This window comes from Babylonia areolata, chromosome 25 (genome assembly GCF_041734735.1).
Source record: "Babylonia areolata isolate BAREFJ2019XMU chromosome 25, ASM4173473v1, whole genome shotgun sequence".
Classification (NCBI taxonomy): domain Eukaryota; kingdom Metazoa; phylum Mollusca; class Gastropoda; order Neogastropoda; family Buccinidae; genus Babylonia; species Babylonia areolata.
This window is the reverse complement of record NC_134900.1, coordinates 21,985,321-22,005,780: the sequence shown is the minus strand read 5'-3', so window position 1 is coordinate 22,005,780 and position 20,460 is coordinate 21,985,321. Positions and strand designations below refer to the sequence as shown.

Sequence of the window (20,460 nt, the reverse complement as noted above, 5' to 3'; positions counted from 1 at the left end):
AATCGACTATATATTTTGCGACTCTTTCACACAACCATTGATAAGAAAAAAAGGGGGAAAAAAGGCAGATGTAAGGGTGTTCCCACAATCGGACCACAAACTCGTTAAAGTAGTCTTCAGTACAAACAACTTTTAGAGAAGTCCAGGATACTGGAAATTCAACAGTTCCCTGCTAACAGATCAAGCTTTCCTCGTCGGAACAAACACTTTTATTGATGAACATTTTGCGCAATATAAACACGAAAATCGACAGAAAGTTTGGGAAATATTCAAAGTATAAATCTTATTGTATTCTATACTCAAAAACAAATAACTCCCAACGTCAAAACAAACAAACTGCCATAAAAACGCTAAACGAAGCAGAACACCAATTGTCACAAGACCCAAACAATAAAGAAATCCAAACAAAAATACACAAAATGAAGAAAGACATAGAAATACAGGAACTGAGCGAAGCTCGAGGAGCGCAGGTCAGATCCAGAGTCAAATGGATAGAACATGGTAAGAAAAACACCAGATACTTTCTCCAGTTAGAAAAAATAAAGGCAACATCAAACACAATATCTTGCCTTCAAATAGATGAAACGACAACAGACAGTCCAGAAAAGATACTTGGAGAAATAAAAGAATATTTTGATAATCTATACAAAGAAGACAAATCGTTAACTGGGGGAGACATACGGGAACATTTCCTATCTGACCAGGATTTTCCAGTCCTGACATACGAACAAAAAGAAGACTGTGACAAAGAAATGACTGTGCAGGAACTCGCCCATGCACTCAATGTGCTAAATAAAGACTCTGCACCTGGAAGCGATGGTCTCACACCATTTTTATATAAACAATTTTGGGACCGACTGAAAATACCATTTTCCAATTGTATAATCGATGCCCTGGAGGAAGGCGAATTATCCTTTTCAATGAGAAAGGGAATCATAACACTAATACATAAAGGAAAAACCTTGAAAGAAACAATATAGCAAACTACCGACCTATTACTCTTACCAACACAGACTACAAACTATTTACCAAAGCTTTGGCTATACGACTGCAAAACGTAATCAAAACAATAATCAACGAAGATCAGATAGGATTTATAAAGGGTAGAAACATTGCTTTTCATTTGAGATTATTTGATGATCTCACAAAATATTTAGCTAGAACTGACCAGCAAGGTGCACTGATCGCATTAGACTTCTCAAAAACCTTCGACACGATATCAAAGAACTGTATAAAACAAGCACTTGGCATTTAAATTTTGGTCCAAAATTCGCAAGTTTAATTCAACTGCAATGAGAAATACCTAAAGTTGTATACACAATGGTGGCTGGCTATCCGACTGGTTCCCAACTGAAAGAGGAATAAGACAAGGATGTCCACTCAGTCCCCTCCTTTTCGTTATAGCTGTAGAAATCCTAGCCATCCGAATTCGAAACAACAAAGAAATTGAAGAAATAAAACTCTCGCATCAAAGCTTCAACGACAACGGTCATCCCAATATTTCCAAAATAAAGCAATTTCCAGATGACACTACGCTAACAGATATACAGATATACAGATAAATACTATCGACGAATTTGAAAGCTTTTCAGGACAAAAACTTAATTTAAAAAAAAATCAGAAGGAATATGGTTGGGTTCAAGGAAAAAAAGAAGTTGGAACCTACAATAGCATACCTATGAAATCTGATAAAATAAAAATTCTGGGCATATATTTTTCACCAGACAGAGAAATTTCGGAAATTGAAGTGAACTGGAAAGCTAGAATAAATACAGTAATCAGAACTATTAAAAGATGGGAAGGTAAGAACCCATCACTCTTTGGCAAGGTTATACTTGCAAAAACACTCCTCCTGTCACAATTCACTCTTCTGCTGCAAGTAGCATCGATCCCAGAAAAGACAATAAACTATATAAATATTCTCTTGTACAGATTCCTGTGGAAAAAAACAAAACAATAAAAGAGCATTTGAGAAAGTGAAACAGGGAGTCCTAAGTCTCGACAAAGCACACGAAGGCCTAAATATGATAAATGTTGAACACCAATAACAAATGTACTTGGTAATATGGGCAGTAAAACTCCTCAAAGAAGAAAAAGCACAATGGAGCATCCTTGCAAAACAAAATATTGCACCTTTTGAGAACGCACACTGTGCTTTTAATTGTAATGTCGCTCCAAAAGAAATAAAACTCTTAGAAAGAAAGAAACGTAACCACCCTGTCTAATAAACAAATCAGGAACATATTTGCCCTTCAAAAAAAACCATGAGATTTGCGCGGTGCAATTCTGGTGACGAAAATTAGAGATGAATACCCAAGATTATTTCAGCTTGGCCTATGAATGCACGCAGGAAACTCGACTGAGGTTGTTACATTTCAAATTCATACACAACATCTACCCAACAAACATCATGCTACAAAAAATGGGTGTCATAGATACTAACAAATGCCATTGGTGCCAAGAAACCGACTACATTGAACATGCATTCTATGCATGTCCCAAGCTCACCACTTTCTGGACAAACGTAAAACAATTTATACTTTCTAAGTATAACACTTGGATCCCAATGAACGAGGAGATAGCATTATTTGGTGCAACTACAACTGATATATTATCAAATTCAAAAAGAAAACAAGTAAACATTATCTTATTGGTTGCAAGGCTTGCTATCTCCAAATTTAAATACGGCAAATGTAAGAATCTTGAATTTATATTCGAAACAGAGCTACACCTTAGAAATCTGGAAGGAATATAAAAATTAAAAAAAATTAAAAACAAAAAACAAACAAAAACAAAAAAAAGAAAGAAAGAAAACAAAAAAACTATTTAAAAAAAAACGAGTGACCAGGTGGTCACATCAAACATACACACACATATTGTTCTTGCATAATTATAGTGCCGAGAGAGAGAGAGAGAGAGAGAGAGAGAGAGAGAGAGCCTAGTTTTCTCTTTCATAACACTGTAACTGTGAACGGGGTCATTGTGTGTGTGTTTATGTTTGGGTTCTTCTTTTGTGTTGCATGATATTGAAAACGCTGGATAATGCCATCGGGAAAAAGATATGTTATAAGGAAATGGAAAAAAAAGGAAATGAAAATAAAGATTTTTTTTAAGATAACAGAAAGAAAGGAGAAAAATGAAGACGGAAGAAAAATAAAAAAGATAATAAAATTTTAAAAAAACGACAAAAAAGAAAAAAAGAAACGAAAGTCTTTCATGGATGCTGAGACAGCCCTGTACATTTGCAGAACTTGAACGCATCCTCTGATTTCTCCTTTAAAAAAAAAAAAAAAAAAAAAAAAGTCCAGTTGTTTCGTCACAAGTATGATGAGCCGAACGGCCGTGTTTCTGGCACACAATAAGCCTGCTGATCCATATCACAGTAAGCCTGCTGATCCATATCACAACAAGCCTGCTGATCCATATCAGAGTAAGCCTGCTGATCCATATCACAGTAAGCCTGCTGATCCATATCACAACAAGCCTGCTGATCCATATCACAGTAAGCCTGCTGATCCATATCACAGTAAGCCTGCTGATCCATATCACAACAAGCCTGCTGATCCATATCACAACAAGCCTGCTGATCCATATCACAGTAAGCCTGCTGATCCATATCACAACAAGCCTGCTGATCCATATCACAACAAGCCTGCTGATCCATATCAAAGGCCTGATGCACGGAGAACGATTCGACAGTGAGGGACTGTCAACATGCCTGCCTTCGACGGCATCTCCGACTGAAATTTTCATTGTGTCCACTCTACTTAAATCAGTGCCCTCTTTGAAATATTCGTGTGCAGTAAACACATCAATGGTTTAGTTTGTGTTATTTGTGTGTACTTTCCAGAATTTTGTTCTTTTCTGGTAAATGCTGGCAAGAATAGAATGTCTGGCTATCTTTCAACCACGCATTTCAGCAATGAAGCTAAAAAGACCTAACCACACCTTGTGCACATGGATGTGAATCGAAATAAACCGGATACTAAATGAAATTAAACGTTCCCGCGTGTGTGTAGGGGAGGGTGGGAGGGTGGGGAGGGGCGTGAGGGCGGGAGGGAGAAGATGGCGGGAAGAGGAGGGTTGGGATAGGGCTGAACTGAGCGATGGGTGCTGCAAATGGGATTTGGTGGTGGCGGTGGTGGTGGTGGTGAGGGTGATGTGTGTGTGGTTTTTTTGACTCACTTGTGTAAACAAAGTGAGTATATGTTTTAACCCGGTGTTCGGTTTTCTGTGTGTGTGTGTGTGTGTGTGTGTGTGTGTGTGTGTGTGTGTGTGTGTGTCCGTGGTAAACTTTAACATTGACATTTTCTCTGCAAATACTTTGTCAGTTGACACCAAATTAGGCATAAAAATATGAAAAATTCAGTTCTTTCCAGTCGTCTTGTTTAAAACAATATTGCGCCTCTGGGATGGGCACAAAAAAATTAAAAATGAAGCCTAATTATATGCAAACTGAATTTACTGTTATATTTATATTTTTTGTATTCTCTAAACTTGGCACTTTGATATAATATTCGACACAACAACAAGAGCAGTCATTATTATCATTTTTTGTTCAAACAGGAACTTCTTTTGCTAAGCATGGAAGTTTTATTTATTTTGCAAAAGTTTTGGTGCATATAGTAAAAAAGGGAAATTAGTCTGTAATTAATGCTAGGGGACTTAATTTGCTTTAAACTGATCTTTCTCATCTTAAACATTACATTTTGAAATTATACTCAATACATAAAAAGCTTGGATTTTTTTTTTAAGTGTATCACAAGTGAGTCTTGAAGGCCTTGCCTCTCTTGTTTTGTGTGTGTGTGTGTGCGTGTGTGTGTGTGTTTTGTTTTGTTTGTTTTGTTTTTGTTTTTGTTTGTTTTGTTGGGTTTTTGGGGGGGGGTTTTGGGGGGGTAGGGTGTGTGTGTGTGTGTGTGTGTGTGTGTGTGTGTGTGTGTGTGTGTGTGTGTGTAGGTGTGTGTGTGTAGCCAGGGCGTATTTGAGTATGCGAACACATCTATCCAAAGAAACTACTCCCAGCACAATGCCAGACAGAACGTCTGCTACAAGCCAGCTGTAGCGCTGGTTGTGGTGTCAGCCTGTCGTAACACACAGGGTTGAGGGGTTTCTTCCAATCCAAAAACACCAACTGTCTTTATCTCCATGCCAACAGTCGAACCCATGTGTTTCCTTTCTTCAAAACCGTTCATCTTTTATTCCTGGAAGAGGCGATATTTCTGTCCCTGCCGCCAGCCTGTTTGGAAACGGTCGTGGAAACTTATCCCCTTGGTTCTGAAGAAAGGGAGTTTGGTGTCTGGAATGGAAACCATGGGATAAGAAATACAATCATAATTTCTTACTAAGCATCAAAATCTTTAACACATTCCTTTATTCATACCATCTTATTATTGCTATTCCTGTCGATATGTATATCATTATTACTATTATCGCTGTTGTTGTTGTCCGTGGTCGTGGGGATGGGGAAAAAAAATATATACCACCAAACATATGCGAGTCACAGAATGTACAAAGCAACACATAATTCAATGGACAACTGATGTTTTTGATTTACCCTTTACCCGTTTAACTTTAGCTAATGTGTATACTGTCCCATCACTCCGATTATATCACAGATTGACATAAGTTTACAGTTGGACCTACAGCAAAGTGAAATCTGTATTATCGATGGTTTCTCCATTGCAATGGGAAATCATTGACAGCTTAATCTTTTGTGAAGGACTATGTCTCTCAAACTAGGAGGCAAAACTGCACTGGCTCTTAGTGCTGCAACCTTGGGGGCTAGTTGGCCTTCGGGAACCATCCCAACGCCGACTGTCTAAAATCCTCTTGGCCAAGAGAGTGGGGATGTAACTTGGGTACGACACTCTCCACTGTAATCAAATTCTAGCCCAGCTAGTCGGGACAGCAGAAGCCTCCTCTGCTGTTTTGATGGTCATAGTCGGACACGACTGACTATCATACATTCATGTATATCTGTTACCACGCTGTGTCCGTATGTGTTGTTCATTTATAACCAACTCTGTCCTGTTTCAAAACAAGTTTGAAAACCTACCTGTTCAAACTGGCCTTTGGATGTGATGAAGCATAGTTGTTTGTCTGCATGAAGTCTGCCTCCTCCCACCAATCTCTACTGAAAATATCCTGTTGTGTATGTGCATGCGGTTGGTGTTTACTGTGCATCTGTGCGCGCGCGCGCGCGCGTGTGTGTGTGTGTGTGTGTGTGTGTGTGTGTGTGTGTGTGTGTGTGTGTGCGTTTGATTGTTCATGTATGCAATTTGTAATACTGTCTTGGTGTTTATTGATATAAACATATATGCGTTGTATTTTCATGTGTATTGCACTATTGTATATTTATTGTTTCATGTGAGAAGCTTTGAGAACATTACATTTATGATGAGTTTGCGCCATATAATTACATTCTATTGTTTGTACTTTTGTGCATTAAACTGTTGACTGTATTTATTATGCTTTCAGTCCTTGACTGCTGCTGACAAGTACAGTCGTCAGTGACGGGTTGTTGGCTCACTGAGTCATCATGGAGTCTGCATGTCGGGATGCCAGTCATCACACTTTGTCCGGGCTTCTTCCTCTGGGGACTGCACTGCTTTGGCTCAGCAGAATCCCTCATCATGATATTCAACACACAATACGTAGCTCTTCCAGTTGTAACACATGCCACACTGATCTCTTGGCAGCGACGTGCAGCAGTCAAGGGGTTAAAACAAAGTCCCCACCTGCCCACATTAAGACGTGCGCTCCGCGGGAAAATCAGGTCGAATTTCACACAGATATCAACTCATCACAACACGTCGCGACAAAACAAACATCGCGAAACGACACGACACGACACACGACACGACACGACACGACACGACACGACACGACACGACATGACACGACACGACACGACACAACACGACACGACACAATACACAGTACAATACGACACAACACAGTACAACACGACACGACACAATACAACACAACAGCACACAGCACAGCATAGCACGACACGACAGAAAGCGACACAGCACACAGTACCACACGACACGACACAGTATAACACAACCGCACAGCACAGCACGACACAAAACGACACAGCACACAGTACCACACGACACAACACAGTACAATACAATAGCACACAGCACAGCATAGCACGACACGACACTAAACGACACGACATGATACAGCACAGCACAAGACTGTACGACACAGCACGACATGACCCGACACGACACGCATGACACGACACAGGCCAGCACGACACGACACGACAGAATACAACACACAATACAACACGACAGAATACAACACACAATACGACTCGACATGACAGAATGCAACACAAAATACGACACGACATGACACAATACAACACACAATACGATACGACATAACAGAATACAACACACATTACGACTCGACATGACAGGATACAGCGCACAATACGACACGACACGACAGAATACAACACACAATACGACTCGACATGACAAAATACAACGCACAATACGACACCACACAATACAACACACAATACGACAAGACACGACACAATACAACACACAATACGACACGACAGAATACAATACACAATACGACTCGACATGACAGGATACAACACACAATACGACACGACACGACAGAATACAACACACAATACGACTCGACATGACAAAATACAACGCACAATACGACACCACACAATACAACACACAATACGACAAGACACGACACAATACAACACACAATACGACACGACAGAATACAATACACAATACGACTCGACATGACAGGATACAACACACAATACGACACGACACGACAGAATACAACACACAATACGACTCGACATGACAAAATACAACGCACAATACGACACCACACAATACAACACACAATACGACAAGACACGACACAATACAACACACAATACGACACGACAGAATACAATACACAATATGACCCGACATGACAGAATACAACACACAATACAACACAACACGACACGACATAATACAACACACAATACGACACAACACGACACGACATAAAACAACACACAATACCACACGACACGACTGGACAGTCACCTGCAGTCCCTTTTCCAAGCCAGCCCCGATGCTGGTTTTGCCGTCGGCCTGGCGTGGCAGCGCCTTGATCAGCCTGCGGCGGTCGCTGTCGGATGTGACGGTGATCATGGGAGACAGCGCCGTGGCGTTGGTGCTAAACTGCACGATGCCCAGACTGCTGCCCTCCTCCACACAGCTCAGGATGTAGTTACTGGCTGCCCGCATCATTACGCTCAGCGAGGAGCCCTAAGGGATCATCGTCGTTGTCGTCATTATCATCGTCGTCGTCATTATCATCGTTGGTGTCAAAATCATCGTCGTCGTCATTATCATCGTAGTCGTCATTATCATCATTGGTGTCATTATCATCGTTAGTGTCATTATCATCGTTGGTGTCATTATAGCGTCGTCGTCATTATCATCGTCGTCGTCATTATCATCGTTGGTGTCAAAATCATCGTCGTCGTCATTATCATCGTAGTCGTCATTATCACCATTGGTGTCATTATCATCGTTAGTGTCATTATCATCGTTGGTGTCATTATAGCGTCGTCGTCATTATCATCGTCGTCGTCATTATCATCGTTGGTGTCAAAATCATCGTCGTCGTCATTATCATTTTAGTCGTCATTATCATCATTGGTGTCATTATCATCGTTAGTGTCATTATCATCGTTGGTGTCATTATAGCGTCGTCGTCATTATCATCGTCGTCGTCATTATCATCGTTGGTGTCAAAATCATCGTCGTCGTCATTATCATCGTAGTCGTCATTATCACCATTGGTGTCATTATCATCGTTAGTGTCATTATCATCGTTGGTGTCATTATAGCGTCGTCGTCATTATCATCGTCGTCGTCATTATCATCGTTGGTGTCAAAATCATCGTCGTCGTCATTATCATCGTAGTCGTCATTATCATCATTGGTGTCATTATCATCGTTAGTGTCATTATCATCGTTGGTGTCATTATAGCGTCGTCGTCATTATCATCGTCGTCGTAATTATCATCGTTGGTATCGTTATCATCGTCGTAGTCAATATCATCGTTGGTGTCGTTATCATTGTCGTAGTGTTTATCATCGTTGGTGTCATTATCATCGTCGTCGTCATTGCCATCACCACCATCATCAGCCTCTTAAGATTCGCGACCTACAATTCTCCTTCACTAAATAATGATAAGTAATCACTGTCGAACAATAACTTACGTGCATATGACATAACTAGGCATCCCTAATGGATGATCACCAAATCAAGGTCATCCGCACTGCCATCATCATCTTCATCGTTTTCATCATCATGTTTCCGCACAAAAGAACTCACATGCACACATAAACACGTGCACGTACGTACCTACGTACCGTACGTACGTATGTACGCACGCAGAAAGAGAGAGAGACAGAGACAGAGAGAGAGAGAGAGGCTGACAGTGAAAATGCATGAATTTGTTATTTGACTGGTTGAAATCTATTTTTAGTGAACCAACATACATAATGAGCAAGTAAACTGAAATTCACTCTACCAATATTGACAGAAGTCAAGGACTGTTCATACTCACCGTCATACTGCCAGACGTGTCCAGAACTAAGGCCCTCTTGGGGGGTTTGACCTGAACGTAGCGGAACACTGGAGTAGTGTCTGTGTCGTCCGGTAGAGGGCGCCGTGCTGTCAGACACATCAGTAATGTCCTATTCATACAAGAAGACGGAATACGACAGTGCTTATTTATTTTTCACTTCACTTTTTTGCTTGTGTTGGTGGATTTTTTTAATCAATAAAAAGAGAGGTCCTTCCCAAACTGACGGGCGCAATAGCCGAGTGGTTAAAGCGTTGGGCTTTCAATCTGAGGGTCCCGGGTTCGAAACTCGGTAACAGCGTGTGGTGGTTAAATGGTGGAGATTTTTCAGATCTCCTGGGTCAACATATGTGCAGACCTGCTAGTACCTGAACCCCCTTCATGTGTATACGCACGAAGATCAAGTACGGTCGTTCAAGATCCTGTAATCCATGCCAGCTTTCGGTGGGTTATGGAAACAAGAGCATGCCCAAGGATGCACACCCCCGTAAACGAAGTATGGTTGCCTACATGGCGGGGTAAATAAACAAAACGGTCGTACACATTACATGTCCGTCTGAGTGTGTATGTGTGCGTGTCTAAAATCTGATTAAATGGCACAGGAAACGAATGATGAGCGCCCAATCGCAGCCGTAAGTCGGCTCCACCCAGGTAGGCAGCCTGTTGTGCAGATGACCCCCGAGTTTGTAAACCGCTTAAAGCTTGGTCTCCGACCGAGGATAGGCGCTATCTTAGTATCCATATATATCAAACAAGAGTTCCTCTACGCTGAAGCGAAAATATTTTTCTCCAGTAGGCACATAGGAGCAAGCAGCCCACTGTGCGAAACAGCTGTCTCTTGCCGTGAATGTGTGGGAGGTGGCAGAATGGTAAAGACTTGCATATGCCAATACAGTGTCTGTAAGGGAGTGGATTCGATTCCCACCCTCGCCCTTTCTCCTAAGTTTGACTGCAAAACCAAACTGAGCGTCTCGCCATTCGGATGAGACGAGGTCTCCTGTGCAGCAGGCAATTGACGCACTAGAAAAAGAACCCACGACAACTTCAGTGTTGTCTTCTGGCGAAATTCTGTAGAAGAAATCCAATCCAATAGGTACACAAATATATATGCAGGCACTCAAGGCCTGATTAGTGCGTTGGGTTATGCTCTTGCTTTGACATCTGCCTAGCAGATGTGATGTAGCGTATATGGATTTGTCCGAAAGCAGTGGCGTCTCCTTGAGAATCTGAAACATTGCACGGCATCCTCCCCTTCGGACGTGAGCGTCAATGAGATATTTTTCAAACTTCTTCCCCCATTCCCGACACACACACACACACACACACACACACACACACACACACACACACACACACCACACACACACATACACACTGATTTACCATTGACTCTATGTGTGTACAGAGAGAGAGAGAGAGAGAGAGAGTCAATGATAAATCCCATCCATCCTCATTTTTTCAAAAGGAAAGTGCAGACCTTTACGGAAGTCTTCGTGTTTCCTCATGACCTCCCAAGCACTCCTGTATGCGCACAGCCGGTTCTGGCGGTTCGGGGCCAGGTAGTTATGACGTAATGGCTTTGGTGATGACACGGGGTCGTCACAAAACTCCACTATCTGTAAAAGGGTCATCATCATCATCACCGCCATTTTCATTATCATCATCACCATCATCTTTAACGCTATCATCATCAGTCTCACTGGTAATAGTAAAAGATGTGAAGCATTTGGTTGCCTGTTTCACGGTTTACTCTTTTTAATCTTTTTGACTCACTTGTGTAAACAAAGTGAGTCTATGTTTTAACCCGGTGTAACAGGCCAGATCTTATCCCTGGCTAGTTCTTACTCCGGATAAGAAGTAGCCTAGGCCATTTCTTATTCCCCATGGCTGGAATATACCTCCTGTGTACACTTCGCTCACCCAACCAGTCTGTATCACATTTACACATAAAATACATGATGATAATGATAATGGTGATGATTATGATTATAATAACAATACTAATACTAACAACAACAACAACAACAACAACAACAATAATAATAATAATAATAATAAAGGGAATGTATATAACTCATTCCAACGCTCAAGCCACTTTGCAATTGATGCAAAAAAAGTGAGATGGAAGACGTGTGTGTGTGTGTGGGGGGGGGGGGGGTCCAGAGGTGACTGGTGAGGCCAATCCGGGCCCTGAAGTCTCGCCCACATGTGGGACACAACTGAGTTGGTGCTGTTGTGGCAGTGGATGCTGCTCAGGCTTTGCGCACAGCACGCTTTCGTTGCACCTCGGTGATGCACGGGCTTTTGTGGTGATTATGCTGTGCCAAGCTGGGCGGTCCAGAGCAACTGTCTCCCAAGTGTTGATGTCGACGCCCAGAACTTCGAGGGACGCTTTGAGGCAGTCTTGGTAGCGTTTCTTCTGTCCTCCAACTGAGCGCTACACAGCAGCTGATTAGACAGTCGGCTGTCTGACATTCTCACCACATGTCCGGCCCACTTGGCTTGGACATTCTGCAGAAGGGTTTAGACGCTGCAGAGGCCAGCTCGTTCCAGGACTTCCGTGTCGGGGACTTTGTCCTGCCACCTGATGTGGAGGAGTCTGCAGAGACAGCTCAGGTTGATCTGTTTGGAGTGTCTGCTGTAGACAGTCCAGGTCTCGCTGGCGTAAAGGAGGGTGGTAAGGATCACTGCACAGTAGACCTTCAGCTTAGTGGTAGAGCTGAGTTGTCTCCGCTCCCAGACGTTTTCACGGAGTCTCCCAACGGCGGCGCTGACTTAAGCAATCCTGTTTTTGACGCTAGCGTCTATGTTCACACACACAGACAAACACACACACACACCACCACTCCCACCCACCCACAGACATACTCGTAATGTCCTTCACGTGCCATGCCACGCCCGCTCACATCATGCTCACTTTCAGACAACATCAGAGAGGTTAACAGTGACCTAGTTGGCATCCAGTGCAGGGGAGCATGTCTATATTCCCCTAGGTCTAAGTTCCCCCAGGTCTATGTTCCCCAACAGCTGACCATGATTGACCACAGTTCAAGAGTGCTCAGACTGCATTATGTTGTCGCATTTGTACATTGTCTTTAACAGAGATACAGAGGAGCTGAAATGAGAAGACCAGCAGTCTCAACATGGAGAAGGACACCGGCAAGTTGTGGAACCTGACCAAGCTTCTGAACGAAGACACGGGCACCAGACACAGCAGAACTGTCATTGAGGAAAACGGCAAGCACCACGCGGGCAAGCAGGCAGCCAACATCCTTGCAGATTTTTACAGAGAGGGCAGCACCACAACACTCCCTGAAGCCCGAGTGCAGGAAGTCCAGAGGGAGATCAAGGAGAAGCTGAAACAGCAGAACCCGAGTCAGTCCATGATGACAGCCTTCTCCATGGCCGAACTCAGTGCAGCTATCAGGAAACTGAAGAAAAAGAAAGCCCCTGGGAAAGACGGCATCCCAAATGACATGATCAAGAACCTGGGACCTGTAGCCAGACAGAAGCTCCTCTTGATCATCAACCAGTCCTGGGACACAGGGAAACTTCCAGACCAGTGGAGAGAAGCCATCATCGTCCCCATCAGAAAGAAGCAGAAGGATAAGACTAAGAAGTCCAGCTATCGACCAATCAGCCTCCTGAGTTGTCTGGGCAAGGTGATGGATAGGATGGTGAACACTCGACTCCTGAAACACCTTGAAGAAAACCACCTGCTCAGCAATACCCAATCAGCCTACAGGAAAAACCGCAGCACCGAAGACCAGCTGGTGTACCTTGCACAGGAGATAGAGACTGCCTTTCAAGAAAAGAAGAAGGTGCTTGCAGTCTTCGTGGACCTAACCAAGGCCTTCGACAAGGTCTGGAAGGCAGGACTTCTCCTGAAGCTCCTCAACAAGAAAGTGGAAGGGAAGATGTACCGCTGGATCCAGGATTTCCTCCAACACCGCAGGGCAAGGGTAAAACTCGACGGAAAAACCAGCCATCGGGTCACTCTACAGCAAGGTGTGCCGCAAGGAGGAGTCATTTCCCCTACACTTTTCCTCATCTTCATCGACGACATCGCTGAGAAGATCTCCAAGCATGTCTCCAGAGCCCTCCACGCTGATGACTTTGCTGCCTGGAGTGCTGCGGAATACCTCACGTCCGCCAGCCACAGAATGCAGGAAGCACTCAACCACGTGGGAACATGGGCCTCTGCCTGGGGAGTAGACATCAACACCACCAAGACAGTCTCAGCAATCTTCTCGCTGTCACCGATGTCAGAAACCTCCCACCTCAAACTGAACGGAAAGCAGTTGAAACAGGATGACACGCCAATGTACCTGGGTGTGAAGCTCGACAAGCGATTGACATGGAACCCCCATCTCAAGGACATCGAGAGACGAGCAACCAGAAAACTGGCCATCCTGAAAAAACTCGCCGGGACCTCTTGGGGTGCCAACAGCAGCATACTGCAGAGGGTGTACACTGGAACTGTCAGGCCAACCCTGGAGTATGGCAGCACTGCCTGGGCCACGGCATCAGCAACCAACACAAGCCGCCTGAGCAAAGTTCAGAACGCAGGGCTACGGCTGATCACTGGCGGGATAAAGACGACTCCAGTTCAGGCGATGGAGAAACACTCAAAGATAGACGAGAGGAAAAAGTCTTCATCCACAGCGAGAAGCTCCTGCGCATGCCAACTCACCCAATGCACGAAAAACTGAAGCACCCAACAAAGAACAGACTGAAGCGGACCAGCTTCAACCACCTCTCCAAGGCCCTGCACCGCCAACATGAAGACCTGCTGCCCTCGTCCCCTGCCGAGATGGAAACACTCCCCGACTTCGAGGAACCGGCCGACCAACTGGAAGGAGTCTCAATCATCACAAAAGTCCCTGGCATCGACCAAAAGGACTGCCAAGCCCCTCCCCTGCTGAAAGCTCTGACATTGGAGATGATTGAGATTCGGTACAACCCCAGCGAATGGACGCACGTCTTCACAGACGGATCCTCGGAGGGAGCGGTGAAGAATGGAGGAGCAGGCATCTTCATCAGGCACACAGATGGAAGACTGACCCCTGGAGCCTTCCCCACAGGAAGAATCTCCTCGAACTACAGAGCGGAGACAGCAGCACTACTCCATGCTGCACAAGGCCTCAGGACGTCAGTCAACCCACCACCAAAGATAGCCTTCTTCACTGACTGCAGATCTCTCCTGCAGGGACTCCAGTCAACCAGAAACGAACAGCAGCTGACAAACATCAAAGCAGCCCTTCATGACCTTTCAAAACGGTCGACTGTCACTGTTCAGTGGGTTCCTTCTCACTGTGGGGTCACGGGGAACGAAAAGGCCGATGCTCTCTCCAAGGCAGGCAGCAAAATGAAGCAGTTCAGCCACCCCGTGACCTACAGAGAGGCCAGGACCATCATCCACAACCGTTACCAGAACCAGTGGAAGAGAAGGCTGGGTGCAAACAGTGGTGTCGATCCAATCCACCAGCTCCAGAGACACCAGCAGACAGTCCTCTTCAGACTGAGAACTGGCCACTGCCGACTACTGAGTCACCTTCACCGTATGAAGATCGCCCACACTGATGAGTGTCCATGTGGCACTGGACCCCAGACCCCTGAACACATCCTCCAACACTGCCCGACCCATGAAGCTCTACGGCGTCAAACCTGGCCAGGGGGCACAGAGCTACAGGCGCAGCTTTGGGGAGACCGCCACGACCTGGAGAAGACCGTGGGTTACATCGTGGCGACAGGGGTGACCGTCTGACGCAGCCAAAACATCGAACGCAGAAGAAGAAGTACATTGTCTTTGAAGATGTTTGACCACTGTATGACCACTACTGACCACTATCAGAGTTCAGATTGCATTACGTTGTATGCAATATTGCAACGTTTTAGCAGGATTTCACTATACTGTTGGCCATTACTGACCAGTACTTACCATTGCTGACCACTACGTCAAATTCTTCAGATTGCGTTGTTTTGTCACATTTGTGCATTATCAAGACGTCCTGGTTTTTTGTTTTTGATTTTATCAACTGCAAACTGACCACTGCTGGTCACTGACAACCACTACCCAGTGACCACCGCTTACCACTACTGACCACTACAGTCCACTGACTACTACTGACCACTGCTGACCGCTATCCACTGCTGACCATCACTGACCACTGACTACTGCTGATCACCGCTAACCATTGACCACTACTGACCACTGCTGGCCACCATATACTGACCACTAACCATTATTGACCACTGACCACCGGCGATATCCACTGACCACTGATGATCACTGACTAATGCTGACCACCACTGACCACTGCTGAGCAACACTGACCACTACTGAAAGCTGACCACCATTGACCACCACTGACTACTAGCACTACTGATCACTTAAACCGCTAACCACTGACCGACCAGAACCAACCACTGACCACTATATACTGACCACTTATGACTATTGACCTCTGACCACTGCTGACCGCTTCTGACCACTAACCAGTTCTGACCACTGACCACTTCTGACAACTGACCACTGCTGCCCAGCACTGACCACCACTGACCACTGACTTCTGCTAACCACTGACATCACTGTCCACTAATAACCACCGTTGCCTATTACTGTCCACTGCTGACCGCTGACTACCACTGACTACTGTTGACCACCGCTGACCACAATCACAGAGCACTATTGGCCACCAATGACCACTATATATGGACCACTACTGACCACCATTGACCACCATTAACCGCGGACAACTACTGACTACTGCTGACCACTGCAGATCACTGACCACTGTTGACGACCATTGACCAATACATACTATTGACTACCAGCGAGCATGACTGACCACTACTGACCGCCACAGACCACCACTGTCCACCACTGATTGGTGACCACCACTGACCACTACTGACTGCTGACCATTGACTATTGCTGATCACTGCTGACAAGCACCCAAAAGTGTATGTATGATTAAACAAACATATGTTTAGGGAAATATAGACTTAGGGGGTATACAGACCTGTGGAAACATAGACCCGGAGTAATATAGACCTGGGTGAACATAGGCCAACCAAAAACGTTTTTGGGGGATTATCGACCTAGGGGAATATAGACTGAGAGACCAAAGACCTGGGGGAACAAAGACCCAGAAAACGTAAATTTAGGGGAACACAGAGAAATCCAAAACCATGGTAAACAGGGTGAACATGGCCCATGCCACTATTTTCATGAACGGAGAACAACTGGAAGATGTCGGAAACTTCAAATATCTAGGAGCAACCCTGACAAAAGATGGAAGCAGCAAAGCAGAAATAAGAATTCGCATTGACACAGCCACTGCAGCCATGACCAAACTGAACAGAGTGTGGAAAAGCAAATCCGATTCTCCACAAAATTCAAACTCTACAAAGCCCTGGTAGTCTCCATTGTACTGTATGGTTGCGAGGCATGGACACTGACGGCCGAAACTGAAAGGAAGATCCAGGCCTTCGAGAACAAATGCCTGAGGAAGCTCCTTCAAATTTCCTGGATCGAGCACAGGACCAACGAATATGTACGGAGCAGAATTGAGAACCTCGCTGGACCTCAGGAACCTCTCCTTTCACCTGTGAAGAGACGCAAGCTGATATGGTTTGGGCACAACATTCGACACACCAGTCTGTCCAAAACAATCATGCAAGGCACCATCGAGGGCGGAGGAAGAAGAGGAAGACAGTGGAAGAACTGGCATGAGAACATCAAACAATGGACCGGACTCCATGCACGTGAGTTGCTGCCGGCGGCTGCTGACAGAGACAGATGGAGAAGGGAGGTTGCGTCTGCGGTCCTCAGGTTTCCCCCAACGACTACTTTGTAGTTATGGGCCTGAGGTGAGGTGAGGTGAGGTGAGACCCGTGGGAACATAGACCTGGGGAAATATAGTCATGTAAGAACTTGTAGCTGGCTGAAGAAAAATTCTGGGGAACATAGACCTAGGGGAACATAAAGCTGACCCCCCAAATCATCTGCAAAATAAACCGCAAAACCATCATTTCATGGAGCGCGCGCGTGCGCGTGTGTATTTTCTTCAGTTTAACGTCTATTCACTATAAGTGTTTTTAGACGGAAATGAGTAAAGTAGTGGATAAAGGAAAGGGAATGCATGTGAATATTAGTGAAAAAAGTGTTCATGTTATGTATCAGAGGAAAAGTATATTATAAGAAAAAGTCTGAAGATATTGTGGTGTGTATTGAATGAGGTGTCATGGGAAGGAGAATATGTATATGCATATCAACAAGTATCAACCTACAACAATGTAAATATAAATAACAACATTAATTATAATACATCAAAGGAGGATACCAATTGGACTGGAGTTTAAAATTTCTGAAAACATTCTAAGCAATGAATAATTATTCAAAATCTTTTCAGTGGCTAATGAAATATTGGAAGAAAAGTCATCAGCTACATCTTTTGGAATTAACTGTCTTATGCCTGTAAAAATGGAATATTGTCTACCATATAGTATAATTTTTCTATTCTAAATGAAGGAATTACAAAAGCCGCTCCTGAATTACCATCTTCTAGAACAGATCCGTCTGTGTATATTTTTAGATAATTTGAATATTGATTTTCTATATGGGAGAGCACTTCAGGTTTTAACAAAAATGGTGACTGGTTCTTGGATAAATCTGTATAATCCATGTCAAAGGTAGCTTTACACTGCTCCCATTCAGGGACTGGTGAAAAAGTAGGTACTTTTGCAATTTGCTTGTCTTTTGAATCCGTAGCACTAATGATATCTGATGCAAATGTATTAATGGATGTCATAGACTGTATCGTCTTAGCTCTTTTAGCAAAATCTTTTTGTGAACTCAAATTAACTTCTTCTTTTGAAAATGTTTCATATGCGAAAGATTTGATAACGAATTTCGCGGCTGAAGCTTTCCTTTGTTCATCAAGAGATAAAACACCTGCTTCCCTGTAATTTGATGTAAGAATGGCCACACCTAGAGCGAGTTTATAAGCCTTACAATCAACGCTTTGCAGCTTCTTTAACAAATGCAGTGAGGCACTGAAAACTACCTCTTGAGTATGTCAAGCGTGAACGTACAATGGAGGTAGCGAGAGATATCAACGCTTTGGTATCTTGCCCCCAGTGCTGTTTACAAATTATTTTAAGGAAATTTAGACCTTTTCTTGCTTTGTTTAGTATATAGTCAATATGATAATTCCACGAAAGCTTTGAAGAAAGATAGACTCCCAAACATTTAACAGATTGTGTATATCTGATGACTGTACCATTTATTGTAAACACGGGGAGCTTTTCTGGGTCTGATCATGTATTAAATAGGTCAGGTCAGGTCATTAGATCTGCTACTGGTAACCTGTAATCCAGTACAACCTGTTCAGGGTCGGGTTGCCGGCGACTAAACCGGCACTCCCACCGCTCCCTTCCGGGACTGGTGAGGCGGGTGGCTAGACACCCTTATGGAGATCCATAAAAGGGCGTTGGCTCAGGAGAGCCACCGACGGCCATCTAGCTCCACTGTGCTGTGTGCATGCCACACACAGTTGGCCCCCGGGGTGTGTCTACCCACGCATGCGAAGTCTGGATCCGGCAGAATCTGCGGAAGAAACCTATCGGTTCAACGGAGAGGAAGGCGGTTACAGCAACGCACTGTGGAGTGCAGAGAGCAAGATGAGACACCGAAAGGATATCTTGGTCATCCACTGCATCCGTGCTCATCCTCCAGTCGCCTCGACTTAGTCTTGCCACTGGAAATTGGTGGACCCGGACGAGAGAGTGAGGTTGACGTTGCGCAACTCCTCTTCACTTTAAACAAACTCATCGCGCAAGTCATCAGTCATCCAAAATGACCTTTCATCCTTCATCATTTCATCACCCCCAAGTCCTGTGGCGACAGGCGAGCGACGAAACGACAGGTGTGGGTACACTGGCAGTCGCAGTCGCAGACCTGCACGCAGGCGGCTCAGGCCATAGGGTCGTTCTTCGTCGACAGGAGCAGCGATGGAGCTCGGCAGCCGTCTGAGCGTCTGAGCAGCCCTCTTTAGGAATGCACTGCTCACCTCCCTGGCATGAGGAAGGGGCTAGAAAAGGTGCCCTAAAAATTGCCTGCTCCATATCACCCTGGCCAGCATACCGCGGCTGGCGGGGACCCTACATCAGCGGTCGAAACAACAAGAAAGAAAAGAAAAAAACAAGGATCGTTCCTCTCACCATTGGTGCTTGGAACATAAGGACTCTCCTGGACAGAGATAACGCGGACAGACCCCAAAGGAGAACGGCACTAGTTGCATCCGAACTCGCCAGATACAACATCGACATCGCAGCCTTGAGTGAGACTCGGCTTGCAGGTGAAGGCGAGCTCTGTGAACGGGGATCTGGTTACACCTTCTTCTGGAGTGGACGAGGAAGCGAAGAGCGACGTGAGGCTGGCGTTGGTTTTGCAGTAAAAACAGCACTTGTCAGCAAGCTAGCTGAAATCCCAAAGGGAGTCAACGATAGGCTTATGACCATGAAACTCCCACTGGCATCTGGCCAGAAGCACCTCACCATTGTCAGTGCCTACGCCCCAACCATGACCAGCCCGGATGAAGTGAAGGCGAAGTTCTACGAGGACCTTCACTCTGTCATTGCTGCTATCCCTAAAGCAGACAAGCTCATCATTCTTGGGGACTTCAATGCTAGAGTTGGCTCTGACTACATCTCCTGGGATGGAGTGATTGGAAAGCACGGTGTGGGCCACTGCAACCCAAATGGATTGCTTTTGCTTCAGACCTGTGCAGAGCACGAAC

The 20,460-nt window shown here is 44.7% G+C and overlaps 1 protein-coding gene across 4 annotated transcripts in view; it reads right to left on the bottom strand.

Annotated features, from left to right (window-relative positions):
* The window catches only part of LOC143299790 (calcium-activated chloride channel regulator 1-like), a 104,751-nt gene that overhangs the window by 25,913 nt on the left and 58,378 nt on the right, over positions 1-20,460 (bottom strand). For all 4 annotated transcript variants that reach the window (XM_076613224.1, XM_076613222.1, XM_076613225.1 and 1 more), the window contains exons 7-9: positions 11,133-11,271; positions 9,638-9,744; positions 8,100-8,324 (exon numbers count right to left, since the gene is read on the bottom strand). In XM_076613224.1, coding sequence (XP_076469339.1) covers positions 8,100-8,324; positions 9,638-9,744; positions 11,133-11,271 — 471 coding nt within the window. The remainder of the gene's footprint in view (positions 1-8,099; positions 8,325-9,637; positions 9,745-11,132; positions 11,272-20,460) is intronic.